This window comes from Choloepus didactylus, chromosome 4 (assembly GCF_015220235.1).
Source record: "Choloepus didactylus isolate mChoDid1 chromosome 4, mChoDid1.pri, whole genome shotgun sequence".
NCBI classification, from domain to species: domain Eukaryota; kingdom Metazoa; phylum Chordata; class Mammalia; order Pilosa; family Megalonychidae; genus Choloepus; species Choloepus didactylus.
This window is the reverse complement of record NC_051310.1, coordinates 15521052-15538968: the sequence shown is the minus strand read 5'-3', so window position 1 is coordinate 15538968 and position 17917 is coordinate 15521052. Positions and strand designations below refer to the sequence as shown.

Below are 17917 nucleotides of genomic sequence, written 5' to 3'. Positions count from 1 at the left end.
TGTGGCGTCTCTGGCTGCTTCTGCTACAATGACATAATTGAGTCGTTGCAACAGAGGCTGCATGGCCTGCAAAGCTGACATTCTTACTATCTGGCCCTTTACAACAAAATGGGCCTCTTCTAGATACTGCTTCCTAGATAACAAAACTGTTTTTTTTAAATCCAGCCACTCATTTGATCCTCTCTTCAGCCCTACTTTTATTATTATCCCTCATTTTTCAGATGAGAAAACTGAGGCTCAGAGTGGCCAGGTCATGTAGCTAGTTAAGAGGCAGAGTTGGAGGCCTCCTCATCCAGTGCTTCCCGTGGTCTGCGCGACCCAGGAGAGCATGCTTCAGCTCATGTCATCTGAGAGACCTTTCCTTCTCCAAAATGTCCCAGCCCATGAAAGATGCTTAAGGCCCCCAGCCAGGTCTTTAAAATACCACCAGCTCCCCCAAACCTACAGATGGCAACAGATATGACTTGGCAAAAAAGAAAGCAGAAATAACCAGGAAATTCAGGCTGCAGCCCAGCACGTCTTTCAAGATGCACAGCCAGATGGATGCAATCGCTCACTCAAGTAAGACAGATGTTCTGATAACAGATTTTGCAACTGTGTCTCAGCATCCCAGTGGCACTGCCCGAGGCTCTGCTGTGCACGTGGCTGAGCCCTGAGCCTGGGGTTCCGGACTTCACAGGAAGGAGGATGCAGCCCTCACTGTCCCGGAAGGATGGGCAGGGAGCCAGGGCATTTAGACGGAGCTGGTATTGTCCATGAGCAGCTGTCAGGTTGGATGCTTCTACGGGCATTTCCAATCATGTCAGGGGCAAGAGACTAGATTCTATTCCCAGCCCCGCTACTGACCAGCTGAGCCTCAGTTTCCCCACAGTGGGGTTGGCTAACAGGAATCTAATGCTGGCTGTGGACTGGAGTTGGCTCATATGTCTCGTGAGAGCCGATTAGGCATGTCCCTTCCCAACTCCACATTCATATTGGAAGCTTGCAATTGGCCATTGTAGAACTATTCCTACAATGGGAATTTGCAAACGCCACAAATCAGAGCTGTGTTCCCTGTCCCCCCCTTCAGAGAACTGGTTGGCAAACATTTCCCAGCACCCCACTGTCTGAGGCCCCCTGTGGACGCCTGTACCCATGACCCTGCCCCCAGCACGGAGCAGGACAGAGTGGTGTCCAGGGAGAACACACACGGGGCTCCGTTCGGGCCACTGTGGCATCCTACGTCCTGAGTCCTGTGCCGGAAGCTGGAGAGACAGCGATGGGGTGGAGACTCAGAGGGGTTAAGGAACTTGCCCAAACTCACACAGCCTCTGTCCCTGCCCTCAGGGAGTGTCACAGTCCAAGGCAAAGGGCCGACTCTGAAATAGCTGTGGCATATGGGAGCTGGGGCAAGAACCGACCAGCTGTGCTTAAGGATATGAGAGAGAGCAAGGAGACGTTAGTAAGGGGCAGGGAGGGAGGGTGTCGCAGGCAGTGATTTGTGAGTGTGCATGGAGTTCCAGGAATGGTTGTGAGAGTCAACACCGTGGAATGTTACACCTGAGGGTGATGAGGCAGAATACCATACTGAGCTGGAAGCTGGAAAGTAGAGCATAAGCCTCAGTGACTGGAGCAGTCCAGGAAGGCTTCATGGAGGAGGTGGAACTTGAAGGAAGAGAGTTGAAGTAGCAGAAGGCTTGGGGTATGGGTGAGGAAAAGCTGGGTTCAAGTCCTGGTTCCCCACATCCTAGCCATGTGAGCTTGGGCAAGTAGCTTAACTTCTCTGAGCCTCACTTTTCTCCTCTGTACAGTGGGTACAATGAATCTAACCCACTGTTTTAAGAATTCAGTGATAGCATGTTTATAAATCACTTTGCATTTTAAATTGTCACACAAATGTTGATGCTGCGGGGGAGCTGTATGACTCAGGCCTGCAGATGGCAAAGGAAGGGCTTGTGGGATAGATGAGTGTGACAGGTGCCTGGAGGCAGAAAAGCAAGTCACCTGTTCTGAGGGCACTGAATAGACAGTCTGGCTGGAGTGGGGCAGGAGTGGGGCGAATTGCACAGGATGTCTTGAATGTCGGGGTAAGAGGTGTGCACTTGATTCTCTAGGCAGAGGGGAGCACGGATGGTTCTGGAGCACAGACATAGCATGTTCAGGGCTTTACTTACGGGGCAGAGTGGGTCAAAGGTCAGAGACCCTGCTGGGAGGGCCAGCTCTGGGAGTAGAGCTGGAAAAAGCAAAAGCCAAGTGCAGGAAGCAGTCAGAAGGAAGACTCCTCCAGGGTTCCGGCCTGGCTGGCCTTAGGAGTCAGAGAGCCCCAAGAGAAAGAGGGAAGACTCTTGCATCTCAAGACTGGGGAGGCAAATGGGCTCCTTGACAGAAGTGGGGAGGCACCAAGAAGGGGCCACTTTGGCTTGGCCCCTGATTGTGGAGGGACTCCTGGGGTCTCAGTAGGGGTCCATCTGAGTCAATGCCAGAACATAGGCTCTACATGCTTGCTGGGAGCCCAGCATTCATTCATGCATTCATTCACTCATTCATTCAGCCAGCGCCACTTGCTGAGTGCCTTCGTCATGCAAGGCCCTGTGCACTGGAGAGTCGGAGATGAATCTGACCAGGGGCCTGCCCTCAAGGTGCTCACTGGAGGTGGGGGGGAAGAAATGGGGGGCCAGTGGATCCCCCATAGTGGAGCATTTGTGGTCACAAGATAGGAACACAGTGGGATGGAAGCCAAGGAGACAGCCCCCTTCCCTTCCTGTTCTGTTCGTGCCCACACCATCCAGTCCCCCTGGGCGGAGAGACGCTCCTCAGCTTGAGAACTGAAGCTTCCAGCATCTCTAAGGCCGCAAACCTAGGGCCGTGCTTGGGCCATCCTGCCAGCTGAAAGTCACGTCCTTTCACGCAGAGAGTTATTTGGGGCCAGATAATTCTTTGTTGTGGGGCTGTCCCGTGCATGGTAGGATGTTTAGCAGCTCCCTGGCCTCTTCCCACTAGATGCCAGCAGCACCCCCAGTTGTGACAACCAGGGAAGCATCTCCAGACACTGCCCAATGTCCCCTGGGGGACAAGAGCACTCCACTGGGAACCACTGCCCTAAAGCAAAAGAACCTGCCCAATTATATTCCTTGGTGAGTTGTTAACACAATACCACCGTTCTTAGAGACAGAGTCAAAATTCAGTCAGTTCTAAACCAGTGCACAAGTTGTCGGTGAATTCCAAAAGGCCTAGAATTGTTTTACGTCAGTGCTGTCAGACTCACCGCGTTCCTTAACTCATAAACCAAAAAAGGAAAAAATTGCCCGTATGCCAGGATTCTGGTTATTAAACTAGCAACATGATAAACAACTCTAAGCACAAAATAATCTTTCCCTGGTAACCGTTTGGTTGTGTCTCAGGCTCACAAAGGCTTATGGAAAGGCTTTTCTCCAAAACAGACTAAACCATGAAACTAATCATCAGGCAGCCTCGGAACGCAGGCTAGAATATTTGGAAGAGTAGGCCCTAGCAGACATTCCCCTGGGAGCCCTCCAAGTAAATCATTTCTTGGAATTCGCACGAAAACCCCATAGGATGGTCATGATTTGTGTGTCAGTTCACACATGAGTAGATATGGCGGCTCAGAGAGGTGAAGCAGTTCGCCCAGGGTCACACAGCGGAGTGGTAGTGCACAGGGACTCCGAGCAAGGTCTGCCTGGCTGCTTTTCGGGATTACCAATACCTCCAGCCTGATCACTGTACCAGTGGGAAAACTGAGGCCCCTGGAGAAAGCCTAACAGAGATGTCAATAATAGCTCACCAGGTTCTGGATCACTGTCAAATGCTTTTTCTCATTTTATTTTTTCACAAATCCTGAAAGCTGGCAGGGCTGGTGATGCTGGCCCCATTTTGCAGATGCAGAAACTGAGGGTGGTCAGGACGGCAGGCTGCAGGGCTCACTGTTTTCTGGAAAGCCAAACGAGGGTGAGTTGTGAGCAGTTTGGGGCATCTATTGGGCTCACACTATTGGAGCCCTCCACGAGCCAGTGCTGGACTGCAGATCTGATGGAGGAGCCCGGAGGGGACAGGCCAGCCTGGGCTGTGCCCATGGAGACTCGGCAACGTGGAGACACACGTGCCCACCCGGGGCCCTCAGAGGCACTGCCCTTGTGCGCTTCTTGGGGTGTGACCCAGTGCCCCATGACGGTGTCCGGCATAGGAAGTGGGGACAGCTTGCCTGCAGAAGGGCTGCTGGATTCGACACTGAGTACTTCAAAGCTCTTTCATACCCTGTCTTTTATTTGCATCTTTCTGACCCTCCCCCTGGAATTGAGAAAGTCAGGTCTTATTACCCAGGCAGGCAAGAGCTGCAGGACAGGATGGTTAATAAGAGAGTTTTAGTGAATGAATGAATGAATAAATGAGCAAGCATACCCATGACCCAGCAGTTCTGACCACTAACTGGAGCCACTTTCCACTGGGAATGCAGTCATATTCTGTAGGAGCTTAGGCTGGTGTTAACACACACACACACACAAGCATAAGTAACAGTGATTTAAACAAAACTCTCCAGGAACAGTCCTGGCTGGGAGGCCGTCTCTTCTCTAGGAAGTCCTCAGAGACCCGGCTCCTTCCACTTCGTTGCTCCACCATCCTCAGAGTTTCTCTCCATCCACCTGCACTGTAGGGACACAAACTGGAAGTTGAATATATCATTTACCCCTGAATCCTGTAAGCCAGACTTTAGACATATGGCCCCACCCGGCTGCAAGGGTGGCTGGGAAATGTAGTCTTTACTTTGGGTAGCCTAACCCAGCTAAGAATCAAGAGTTCTGTTGACTTTGAAAATAAAGGGACTAGATACCTGGGATGTGTGTGGGGAGAGGTAAGGTGAGGAGCTGTGTTCTCTGCCACTCATACCCGGCTAGACCAAGACTGAGCAGGCACGGAACAAAGGCCCTTCGTGGGAGCGCTGATAGGGACCCCAAAATCACGGTCCCTGGCATGGCCATTGGCCTTGGACTGAGAGGCTCCTGAGGGCAGGACCAGCTCTAACTCACTCCCTCTGCCCCCCTGGGTGGACCACCTCACGTCGTGCCCAATCATGATAGATACCATTGCTCACTGGCACCAGCCACTGCCCTAAATGCCACCTGTAGGCCCAGGATTTGGGTGATGCAAGGGAAGCACTCACCTTGGGTGCAAAATTTAAGGGGGTGCCAAAAACCTCAGTAATTGAGATAAATTGTGTTTTTGTAGAAATTCACTTATTTATATTATGTAATCCACGATTTTTAATATATTCACAAGGTGGTGCATCCAAAACCACTATCTAATTCCAGAGTATTTTTATCACTCCCCAAAGAAACTCTGTACCCATTAGCAGTCACTCTGCATTTTCCTCCACCCTACCTCAGCCCTAGGTAACCACTAATCCACATTCCATGTGTATGGGTTTCTTATTCTGGACATATCACATAAATTGACGTGTACACTATGTGGTCTTTTGTGACCGACTTCTTTCATTTAGCACAATGTTTTTAAGGTTAACCCGTGTCATAGAAGTTCATCCCTTTTTATTGCTGAGTAGCATTCTGTTGTATGACAGACCACATTTGGTCTGTTCATTTGCCAGTTGATGGACATGTGGGTTTTCTCCACTGTTTGGCTATTTTGAGTAAGGCTGCTGTGAGCATTCGTTTACAAGTTTTCGTGTGAACATGTTTCCAGTTATTTGGGGTATATACTTAGGAGTGGAAATGCTGGGTCATATGGTAACTCTATGTAAGATAAATAATATTTAATGAAATATTTCAAGTGTAAATTAGTGCAAAAAATCTATGACCAATGTGTCTGTTTGCTAAAGCTGCCAGAATGCAATATACCAGAAACGGGTTGGCTTTTACAATGGGAATTCATTAATTTACAAATTTACAGTTCTAAGGCCATGAAAATGCCCAACTTAAGGCATCAGGAGGAAGATACCTTCTCTGAGGAAAGGCTGTTGGCATCTGGGGTTCCTCCGTCACATAGGAAGACACATGGCGATGTCTGCTGGTCCTTCTCTCCTGGCTCTGGTTTTAATGGCTGTCCTCAAATGTCTCCGGGCATTTCTCTCTAAGCAGTCTGGGATTTTACTGTCTTTTGTCCTCTTCACAAAGGACCCCAGTAAAGGATCAAGACCCACCTTGAATGCGCTGGGTCACATCTCAATTAAACCAAAAGGTCCCACCTACAATTGGTCTGCCCCCACAGGGATGGATTAAAAGAACATGGCCTTTTGTGGGGTACATTACAGCTCCAAAATGGCACAATCAACAAAAAATATCAAATTTTAGATAAAGACAGGCTGTTCTCTGTTTCATAACCTGCATTATGCAACAGGAATAGTCATTTCCAATTAGCCTGTGGTTCCCAGGCCCACGTGAGTTCATGTGGGTTAACAGTGGTGTGCAAACAGATTGGGCAACACAGCATTTTATATATAGTTGTATGTGTGTGTGTGTGTTTTAATTGTAGAGCATTTAAATTTTTCTGCTTGGTTCAAAATCTGGGAGGATATATCTAGAAGCACGTTTTTCCTCCTGCTCAACTCCCTATATAACTCGACACAGCACTGACCACCACTTCATGTCATTTAATCCTTGCGACAGCCATGCACACCTCATTCTCCAACCTCTCTGCCAATATTAGAGGAGGGAAGGAACTTCCCGTGGTCTGCCGCTAATAAGTGGCAGAGCCAGGATTAAACCCAGTCCTGAGGCAGAGACCCAGCTCTTCACTGCTGTGCCTCTCAGGATTTCAGAATGTGTATGGCCAAAGGGAAGTCACTTAAACTCTCTGAACCTCAGTCTCTTCTTCAGTAAGGTGGTCTAACACCCACTTTATGTAGTTGTTATGAAGAACATACGTGAACATGCATAGGAAACTGTGAAAGTGCTTGCCCTGACATGCACCTTGGGGCAATGTGATGCAAATCACTGAATGAAACATCCCTACGTGTGCTATAGGAACTTGCCAATCATGTCTCATGAAGCCACATACGAAAAATTTTTTAGAGCTAAGGATTAGAAAAGTCATTTTGTTCTCCCAAGAAACAGATATGATTTCTTCTCATGGACAATGAAAAGAAAGAAACCTACCATGTTTTCCTCTTCACTTTGGCCACCGGGAAACTCAAAGCCACATTTGGAGCTCTCAGCAGTTGTGTAGATTCTTGGTTTTTTGTGTTTTTATTTTTCCTATGGTGTACAATTTCTCTTGTGATTTCTATTCCTTGTCCCGATGTTTAAATTTTTATTTAGAATTGACTGTTTTATCATGTGTGTTTCCCAGTGGTCACCTAACTCCCTTGTAAAACAAGGGAAGTAGAAATGCGCGTTTTGAAAGAACTGTAAGTTGCTCGGTCTGGGGCCACACCCAGGGCTGGTAACCTCTGACTGAAGCTGGAGATCTCTGGGCTCCCTTTGGTTAGAGAAAGTGAGAAGGCAGTTGGGGACCTGGTGTGGCCATTCCCCACTGTGCATAGCTGCTCGCTCAAGTTCTCCTTTTCCCCAACACACTCAGAGACAAACCAGGTGCCCACCAACGGCCCCTAGAAGGTTCAGTCCCTACCAGAATTCTTCCGAGCAGGTCCACCTTGGGCCTTGGGTGGCCAGAAAGGGCAACCTTCAGAGCCGGCCCAGGGGCAAACTGGGAAGGCAACTCTGGGCCCTCCTTCCACCTTCCTTTCTGTGCCTTTTCCTTTCCAGGCTCTGTTCTGCCTGCCCTGTGAGGCATCTGCTTCTGTCCAGATGTTCTGTGGCCTGTGAACAGCTTCCATAAAGGACGATGGGAGGAGCTGGTCCTTCCAAGGGTGTTTACCTTGTGAAAGAAACCCTCAGGAAAGGGCACTGCTTAACCCGAAAGAAAAAGGTGGATGGTGGAATTTCAGACCTTCTGGATTCTAATCGAGGGAGGGTTTTTCTTCATTTTGCAGGTGGAGAAGGAGGCACGAGGTCAAAGGGGAAGGGAATCTCCTTAGAAGACCTCAGTGTTAGATAGGCAGCTGCCTTCTTTGGGGGAGTGGGGTCGGTAAATACCTGCAACATGAGCTTTATTGTCCCACAAGCAGCAAGGGTGCGTTCACGGGCAGGAGCTCAGAAAAAGGAAGGGGTTGGGGTCTCACCAAACGAGCAAGGACGCCCTTCTCAGTTCCTTCTTCCTAAACCTGGGCTACGTCTCAGGCCTCACCAGGGAGGTTGGTCCCAACGTCACTGAGAGCCTGGAGGGTGGGAAGGTTCCTCTTTCCCGGGTTGATCCCACCCCCACCCCCACCTAGGAGACCACGGCCCCCTCCCCTGCGTGGGGAGCAGCTCCCAAGGAGGGCCTGGCTCTCACCGCCTTCTCCCTCCTTCCTCCTTCCAGGGAAGCCCTACGGGGCAGACGACTTCCTGCCCGTGCTCATGTACGTGCTGGCCCGCAGCAACCTCACCGAGATGCTCCTCAACGTGGAGTACATGATGGAGCTCATGGACCCCGCTCTGCAGCTCGGGGAGGGTGAGTCTCCACCTGGGCCTATCTCACAGCCACCAGGCACACAGCATACCCCAGACCCAGCCACACTGGGGCACACCGGGCAGCCCCCCAAGCACCTCCTGGGTGCCAGGCTCCAGCTGCGCTCTGGAGATATAACTATGAACCTGACCCACGCCCAGTCCTGGGGGAGCTAAGGGACTAGTAGGGGAGATGGGCCAGGAAACAGCTGACGTCACTGCTGTCTGACAAGTGTGTGTATGGTGCATGGGAAGCACAGAGGGTACTGGGAGCACATTACCCAGGCTCTGCAGTCAGGGGAGGCTTCCTGGAGGAGATGATGTCTGAGCCGAGTGTGAAAGGATAAATAGAAGCCAGCCAGACAAAGAAGAGGAAAAGGCATATTCCACAAAGGGAACAGCAGGAGCTGCTAGTATAAAAGATAAGGCTGGGTTTCAGCGGGAGTGATGGCCAGTTCTTAGAAAAGGGAGGCTCCCAGGGACCCGGCGCCTGCTCCTGCAGCCCTGGGCCCTCCTCTGTCACTGGGAGGAGGTTAATGATGTGTTGGGCAAGGGGCCCTGCGCACCCGATGGATGGGATGACGGCAGAGGTATAGGTTGCTCCACCCCACCCTTGGTTTCCCTTCCCCTTTCCTTCCTCCCACCACTTTCACCCACCCACTTAGCCTCAGCTGCCCCTTTACCAAGAATCCTTTGGGTTTCATCCTCCCCGGGTGCAGCCAGACACTGGCTCTGTGGCAGCCCCAGGTCATCCTCTGAGACATCAGCCTCCAAAGATGGAGCCAGACCTCCAGACTCCAAGTGTCCCCTTTGGGCTTTGTCATTCTTGAGATTAGCAGATCCCCTTCGCATCTTTTTGCATTTTTAGAATGTGCCAATCTCTGGGGTGACAGTTTGACATGGATGGTTCTGTGAGTTCTTGGCAGCACAGAGGAGTGTGTTAAAGTCGTGAACTTTGCTGTCATTTGGGCTTGTGGCCAGGAACTATTTTTTCCTCCTTTTCGGATAAAAATAGTTTTCCTGCAATTGGAACAACCTGTCTTCCAGGAGAAGCTGGACTTTCTTCAGCAGTGATTATCTGCTGCCCAGGGCATGCACGCATCCACCCTTCCATCCACCCATCCAGCCAATCATCCATCTGTCCATCTAACCAGCCAGCAGCTACTTAGGGAGCCCCTACCCTGTACTAGGGCCTGTGCCATATGCTACTGCTGCTGAGCAGGGCAAGACAGGTGAAGCCATTCTCATGAGAATGAATGAATACCTCATTCTGCATTCCGAGCTTTGGGATCCCCACTCCAGGCCCTCGCTGGCCTTCCTGCTTGGTCTTCCCCAACCCTGAGCATGCACACAGAAGCACCACAAGGCTGGGGAAGGGGTCAGAGGCCTCCAGGCAGCACTGATGCACCTCCCACGAGCCTCATCAGCCTGGGGGAAGCAGAAGAGTGGGAAGCAGGGGCACTCCTGGAGGCTGTGAACAGAATTGGCTTCCGGCTCCAGACCCCGAGCACCCTATTTCCTAGGACTAGCCCCTGAGGGGTAGCCCAGCCCACCTAGCACCCTCAGGAGAAATTTTAGCTGTGGTTGTGTGACTGCCATAGCATCACCTCTAAAGGCTCAAACTTTTACGTGTTTACCATAAATAGAATAGAATACTAACAGTAAACCAGAGGAAAGAGGTCCCACAAGTAGGCAAACCGAAAATTAAGAAATAGCCTTAATATATAAAAGGCTCATATAAATCACCAAGAAAATCAGTAAGACATTCATTCATCAGCTATTCGCCAAGCCGCTACATTGTGCCAAGTGACGGTCGATCCCTTTTCTCATGGGGTTTCATTCCAGTGGGGGGAGGGGGTGATCAGACCTCAAACAGGTTAAGTAAATAAGCAAACCAGGTAACTGCATATCTGATCACATCTGATGAGTGCTGGGAAGAAATCGGAAGTAGGCTGGTAGGATGGAGATACTGGGCAGGAGGGAGAGGGCAGGGCGTGGGGTCAGCAGGAGCCCAGGAGACAGAGAAGGCTGTGAGCACAGAATACTTAGTGCCTTCTCTTTACTTCTTTTTCTGTTTTTCATGAGCTACAAATATTGCTGGGGCAGGAGGGCATCATTTAAATCTGCCAGAAGGGATGCGGCCCCGCCCTGCAGGCTGCTGTGACATCTGAGACAGGCGCCCGGAAGGCCCTGGGAGGGGCGGGGCGCGGCTTCCCGGGCTGGGCTGGGCCGGTCACTCCTGGCCACAGGGACCGAGCGGGGGCGGCGCAGGGACACCCCCGGCCCCGCTGTCCTCTCCTGAGGGACCCGCCCCCTCCCACCCTGCCATGACCTCCCGGGGTCCTTCCCGTTCCCAGACGCCTGCAGCCTTTGGGTGGGAAAAGCAGGTCCTTCTGCCGGGAGCGGTGGCCTGTTCGGGGCTCCTTGCATCTTTGAGACAAGCCGGAGTGGAAGTGACCACCCGGAGGCCTCCAGCATTCACAGTTGCCGGCACTAGGCAGGGCGGGGGAGGCCTGGCCCCGCCCTGCTCCTCCCTGTGTTCCCACGTGGAAGGCCCGGCTGGGGAAGTCGCAGCATCCAGGCCGGGCCCCGCCCCCGGGGGTTCGCCTGCAGCGACCCGGGGAGTCCAGCCTGGGCCGCGGCTTCGCTGGCGCTCCCTGCTGGGCATCGGGGCCCAGGACGGAGGCTCGGCGCGAGGGGAGGTGTCTCTGAGTGTCCCCGCTTCGCCCTCCCCTCCTGCAGGAACCAGGACAACGGAGAGGCCAATGAGGGCGCAGGCTCTGGGGGCAGCAAGGGCTGGAGGCTTCTTGCCCACACAGCTTTGAGCTCTGCTAGAAAGCAGTTTAGTGGCTCTTCTCTGACGAGGGACACCAAGCCAAGTTCCCTGTTGGCCCTGACATCTTTCTTTCAAAAAATGTCTTTCTCCTTCCTACACTGCCATGAAAGGATGGGTGATTCTGCAGCCACAAACCCCTTTAATTCCCCCCATCCCAGCCAGGCCAAGGTGCAAACTTGCCCCGTAGTGGTTTTGGAATGTGCAGGGCTATGTAGGCAGCTTCAAACAGTGTAGCAGTTAGGAATGCTTTTGGCTGCAGATAACTCACAATGTAACTAATAATGATTTACATAAGAGTGAAGGGCTGCTTTGTCTCTTGCATTAAGACATCCAGAGGTAAACAACTGAAAGGGAGGCAGTTTCCAGCGGGGCCAGCAGGGAAGCAGGGACCCAGCTCTTTCCATCTTTCCTTTTGTCTTTGGACCTGTCACCTCTGATCGCTGGGCCTCCGGGCTCACCTCTGTGTTCCAGGCAGGAGGAAGGGGGACAGGCAAAAACCTGAAGGGATATATCCATGGAGTCTGTTCCTGTCAAAAGGCTTTCCTGGAAGCCCCATCCAGAAACTTCCACATATATCTCAATAACCAGAACAGGGTCTCCTGCCCCACCCTCCGCAAGGGAGTCTGGGAAGTGAGCATTTTCAGCTGAGTGTTGTTTCCCTGAATAAAAGTGGGGTTCCGTTAGTTAAGAAGGGGAATATGGGATTTTTTTTGGGGGGGGGGGGTGTTCACTAGCAGAATCTGCTTCATGACAGAAACATCATTCTGGTGACTCAGGGGCTCTGGAGAAAGGCCTGGCAGGTAGGAGGGAGCCCTTGGAAATGGCCAGGCCAGAGGAGACCAGGGTGCTGAGACCCCCTTCTCCTCTGGCCCCCATCACTGGGTGGCCTGGTCAGGTCACCTCCCTCTGGGTCTCAGTTTCTTCCTCTCTAAGATGAGTGCGCTTAATGAGCTAAGGAGAGTGAATTTGTTGTATCTGCATAATCACAAGAGTTCTTTAAATTATTGTCTTTTATACTACTTCCTGTAAATTTTGTAATCTGAAGTATCAGAAAGCTCATTTTACTTTAGAAAACACTAGGTACCAATAATAGGTGTGAATTAACTTAGGAAGGTAAAAATAAATGAATGACTCAAATTTTTCTACTTATTTTTAATCTTTAAAAATTGCATGAAATAGCATAACCATAGTTAGTTTTCTTTACATCATTTTTAACAATCATTTTTTAAGGATTGGTTATATATTTACATGGTTCAAAATTTAGAAGAACAAAAGTAGACATAGGGACATTAGGGAGAGAAAGAGACCTCTCCTGCCCACCCCAGGCTCCCCACCCCAAAGGTCTCTGCAGTTAGAAGTTTCTTTGTATCCTTCCAGGGACAGTCCATGCAAAGCATTCTTTTAAAACTAATCAAGAGTTCCCTCCTGAATGGGGGCCAAAGGAAAGTTCTGAGCAAGGCGGGACAGTTCAGGGCTGCACTCCGGGAACCTGCATAGGCTGCGGGTGGGTGGGCGTGGGGCAGACTCAGCTGGGCCAGCTCGGCAGGTGACAGGGCTGCGGCGGGGGCTGGGGCAGCCGCGGCTCTGACTTGCGGGAGGGGGTGCCTGGGGTGGGGGGACGTCCTAGCTCCACCTCTGCGCCCTTGTCCCCGCAGGGTCCTACTATCTGACCACCACCTACGGGGCCCTGGAGCACATCAAGAACTACGACAGGATCACGGTGACCCGGCAGCTGAGCGTGGAGGTGCAGGACTCCATCCACCGCTGGGAGCGCCGGCGCACGCTCAACAAGGCCCGGGCCTCGCGCTCGTCGGTGCAGGTGAGTCAGGGGCGGGGGTGGGGCGGGGGGCGCCGGCTGGACACGCCCCGGAACCCCGAGACCTGGTTGGCTGCCAGGCCCAGCCAGCCCTGCCCTCAGGGGAGCAGCGGGGCCGCCAGTGGGTGCCCAGCTCTGGGTGCGCCTAGAAAGTGTTCCCAGGCATGGGTGTCGTCACTGGGCAGAAAAAAAGGATATAGGAGGCAGAAAACATTTATCCATCATTACTTAGCACCGACTGTGTCCCAGCACCGAGCTAGGGCTGGAAATGGGGAGAGAGGGCCGCCCAGTTATGCCCTTGGGGAGCCCATGGGTTGGTCCCAAGCTTTGCCACTTGGTCCCTGGACAAATGCAGCAGCTGTGCCTAGCCTGTCCCCTCCAATCCCACCACCCCACCTCCCCACATCTCTACACACATTCAGTATTCAAGCAGCTGGTGGCCAGACTCCTGCCTCCTCCTCCGTTCCCAGCTTGCCCCCCCTCACTCCCCCACACCCCCAGACTCCATCAGCTCAGCTACCCACAGTTCCCCAAATGTGCTGAGCTCACCTCCCTCCACTCAGCCTCTGCCTGTGCCGTGCCAGCGCCTTCACTGGCTCTCACCTGCCCTTCCTTTAAGACAACTTAGTTCCTTGACAGCCCCTCCTCTGAGAAGCCTCCCAGACCCGCCCTCCCTACCCTCCATTCCTCTGTGCCTCCTGCCTCTCCCTCCCCCATTACAGCCTGAGAATGAAGCTGGGAGCATGGGGGCCACGTCCCATAGTCTCAGGAGCCCCAAGCCCAGGGCCTGGACAGAGCAGGGCTGGATGTGCACAGAATAGAGGGAGTTAGGCCAGTGAGCAGGCAGCAGTCAGAGCTGTGAATAGCCATGCAGCCTCTCCCTTGGGACCCAGAGCATGCCAGTCTTGAATCCCACCCCTGGCTTTCAAGATGGCCCTTCTGTAAGGGGCAGAGCCCAGGCCTGGAGGCAGGAGGCTCAAGTTCTGGATCCAGCTCTGTATTGGCTTGCTGTGTGACCTTAAGCAAGTCTCCACCCCTCTCTGGGCCTCAGAGTCCCAGGTGGACAGTGGACCAGACGAGTTCTGCCTTCCCGGGGCATGATCCAAGCTGCCAGGCTGACCCTAGTACCCCTATCAATGGTGTGCTGATACATATTTGGTAGCTGGCTCTCAGGTTGGGGGGTGGGGGAGTGTAGCTGGTTTTTTATTTGCCAATTTCCTGGGTGTAAATACACTCACCAGGGCCAATTTCAAGCTACCAATTTGGCATCACTGAATTCCAGGTTGGGAAGAGATGCAGGCAATGGCTCTCCCAAGCTGGAATGGCTGGAAGGAGCCAGCTCCAGCAAACCACTGCCCCCATCCCCTGTTGGGGCACCCCTCCACCCACCAACTCTTGGTCCAAGCTGGACACCCCTTACTTACAGCTCCCATCCTGTGGGTTCTCGAGACTGGGCCAGGCCTAGCATCTGTGAGATGGACCACCCACTCCAGGGGACGTGGGAACCTAGGAGAGAGGTCTGGGGTGGGGAGGTGGAGCATTCAGGGACAGCAGAGCAGACAGGCCCCCTCAGCACTGTTTCTGGGACCTGGGGAGGACCCCATCTCTGCCTTCTCCCAGTGCGTCCCCTGCACCCCACACCCCAAATCTTGGAGAACCTGAGCATCACCAATAGACATAAAGGGTCCCGAGGAACAGGGCGAGCACAGGCAGCCACTAACACCTGGGGGGAGTGGGCTGGGCCGTCCCCTGCGCGAAGAAACGCACAATCTGGTGAAGCTCTTGGCTGGGAAACTGACACCTCCTAAATGCCCTCCGCGCTTGCTGTTACCACTCCGTCCACAGGGGGGCAGCCGCGCACACCAGTCCAGACACGCCCTGAGAGCCGTCCAGGCTCCGGGCTGTGACCTGTGCCCTGGCAGCCGTGGCGTAAGGCCCGGCGTCAGCCCCGGCTTGCAGCCGAGGAAATGGAGGCTCAGAGGGGTCACGGTCACACAGAAAGTGGCAGCGGATTCAAGTCCAGGCAGGTCAGGGAACTTATCCTTCTACCGCATCGTCCCCCTCCGGGCTGGCGCAGGAAGGCGGGTGCAGGTGCTCCCACCCCCGCCCCGCAGGCCTCCCGCCGTCCCCGCCGCCATCCTCACGCGTGCCGCGCTCCACCTGCCCCGCCACCGCCCTGAGCGCAGTAGGCTCTTCCAGCCCTGAGGGGCTGGGCTGTTCCTCTGGGCCTAGCAGCCCCCGGCTGAACTGAGGGAACTTGGGGTGGGGTCCGCACCTCCAATTTTTTTTTTTTTAATTTTGAAATAAATTCAAAGTTATAGGAACAGTTGCACAAACAATACTAACCCCATACACAGAACTCCATCATACCTTGACCCTCCCTCCCCCGATAGCCCAATCCACCAACTTTAACATGCTGTCACATCGCTATTTCTTTCCCTCCCTCCCTATCTATCCTCCATCATCTATTGCTCTGTCTTCGGAACATATGAGAGCAGGCTGCACGCATCCTTGAACAAATACTATAATTCACGTATACACTTACCATGAACAAGAACATTCTTTTATGCAATCCCATTAAGCACAGCTAAGAAGTACAAGAGATTCAACAATGATACAAAGCTTACATTCTATATTTCCTTTTCCTTATGTCTCAACTGTGTCCCTTTGAGCCTCCTGTCCTCCATCCTCCGATCCCATCCAGGTTCGTCTTTGGCATTCAATTGTCATCTATTTAGACTTTTTTCTTTTTTTTCAATTGTGGAACCATATATACAGCCTAAATCTTCCCATTCCACCCCTCCCTAGCATTCCATTAGTGGGATTAATCACCTTTAGAATGTTGTAATGCTCTTTCCCACCATCCCGCACCTCCAATTTTATTGCCGCGGCCCCGCGTGCCCCGCGTGCCCAGCCTTGCGCGGGGAGTTCAGGGGACTCGGAGGGGAGTGAATGAACGGAGGCTGCAGCGCTCATGAAGGGCCACCAGGGGGCGCGCTCACCCCTCGCTGCAGAGCCTCGGAGACGACTGGAGCCCCCATTCGGCGAGGCTCCGAGAGGGCGGGGCCTGGCCGGAGGTCACACAGCCAGCCTGGCTGCAAGGCGGGGGGGGTGTCCCGTCTTCCCGCTCCCCGACTTCGCTCTGTAGCAACGAGCCTGGGGGCAGAGAGGCCCAAGGACTCGTCCCGGGCTGCTCAGCCCCTCACCCAGGGTCGGAACTCCCGGGGCGGGGAGGGGGTGGGCAGGCAGGACGCCCGTGCGGCCCCGCCGGTGACCCCCGGCCCCCTGCGCCTCCCTCCTGCAGGACTTCATCTGCGTGTCGTACCTGGAGCCCGAGCACCAGGCGCGGACGCTGGCGTCGCGGGCGGACACGCTAGCCCAGGCGCTGTGCGCGCAGTGCGCGGAGAAGTTCGAGGTGGCGCGGCCGCAGGACCACCGGCTCTTCGTGCTGGTGGACGGGCGCTGCTTCCAGCTGGCCGACGAGGCGCTGCCGCACCGCATCAAGGGCTACCTGCTGCGCAGCGAGCCCAAGCGCGACTTCCACTTCGTGTACCGGCCCCTGGATGGCGGCGGGGGCGGTGAGGGCCCGCCCTGCCTCGTGGTGCGGGAGCCCAACTTCCTGTGAGCGGGGACCGGCGGCCCCCAGGCAATGGCAGGATTCCCGGGACCGGCGGCCGGCCCAGGCGGGGCGGGTGCACGCTCGCCCCCACCTCCCCGCTCTCGCATGCCCCCAGGTCTGGCCATGCCGGGCCCAGCTGGAGGCACACGGACACACAGCACCCGCCACACATCTGCCCGCACACAAGCCACTGAGCACACCCAGGCTGAATCACGGGACCGTCGTGAGAGAAAATGTAGTGGGCAGGGGCTTTTCCCAGGGAGAGTCCTAGCACTGAGAGGCCACCAAGGCCAGTCTCTTTGTTGGTCAGAAAGGGAAACTGAGGCCCAGAGAGGGAAGGGCCTCTCCCGCCAGCTGCAGCACGCAAAGCCCAAGCTTGCCTCTGTAGGTGCACGGTCCCACAGGTCGTTCCCTCTGCCTCCCTCATGCCCGCCCCGATCTTCGATAGTTCCTGGGGAAGGGCGTTGGCTTAGTTTCCCCAGGATTGGCCGAGAAGAGGTGGCCTGGCCACAGCTGCACCCAGGATGGAGCTGGGAATTTTCGGATCTTCCCGATGTCTCAGGAGCTTCTCTCAGGGCGTGTGTCAGGCTCACTACTCTGCTCTGGGCCCTGCCTGCAGCCAACCAGTGTCCACAGCCCTTCTGCAGCTCCTGAGCCCTTCCAGGAGCAGCTGGACAGACCCCAGGACCACCAAGCAAGGCCAGCTCTGGATGCCTGGACAAGCCCAGCCTTGGCAGTGGGGGAAACTGACAGGGTCCTCTCCCTGGTGGAGGCACCCAGGGCCCAGGCAGTTGCTACAAGAGGCACATGTGGGGCGGGGTTAATAAAAGCCCCTTTGAAACTGTCTCTCCTTTCCTAAAGGGTCTGCCGCTCTGCTCAGCCAGCCCAGGCCTAGCCCCCTTCCCAGATGGGGACCTGAAGGCCTTGTCCTTGCCACTGAGGGCCTGGTCCTCTGACAACCTGCAGCAAGAGGTGCTATGTCCTGGGGGTTCCTCTCGGCCCCGGGCCTTGGCCCCTGCCTGCCTCTCAGCCTGGCCATCTGTCTCCCCACCATGCTTGGTTCCCATCATTCCCATCTGTGGATCATTCCTGGAACAATCACTCACCTTTCCCCCTCTGCTGCCTCTTCTAGGAGTATTGTTCCCTGTATG

At 54.1% G+C, this 17917-nt stretch overlaps 1 protein-coding gene across 3 annotated transcripts in view; it reads left to right on the top strand.

Annotated features, from left to right (window-relative positions):
* The window catches only part of RIN3 (Ras and Rab interactor 3), a 128159-nt gene extending 110552 nt beyond the window's left edge, over positions 1–17607 (top strand). For 2 of the 3 annotated variants that reach the window (XM_037832027.1, XM_037832026.1), the window contains 3 exons: positions 8368–8499; positions 12987–13150; positions 16452–17607. In XM_037832027.1, the coding sequence (XP_037687955.1) occupies positions 8368–8499; positions 12987–13150; positions 16452–16772 (617 nt within the window). In that variant the 3' untranslated portion in view covers positions 16773–17607. The other variant, XM_037832028.1, reaches the window with a different exon arrangement.
* Positions 17608–17917: the final 310 nt, after the last annotated feature.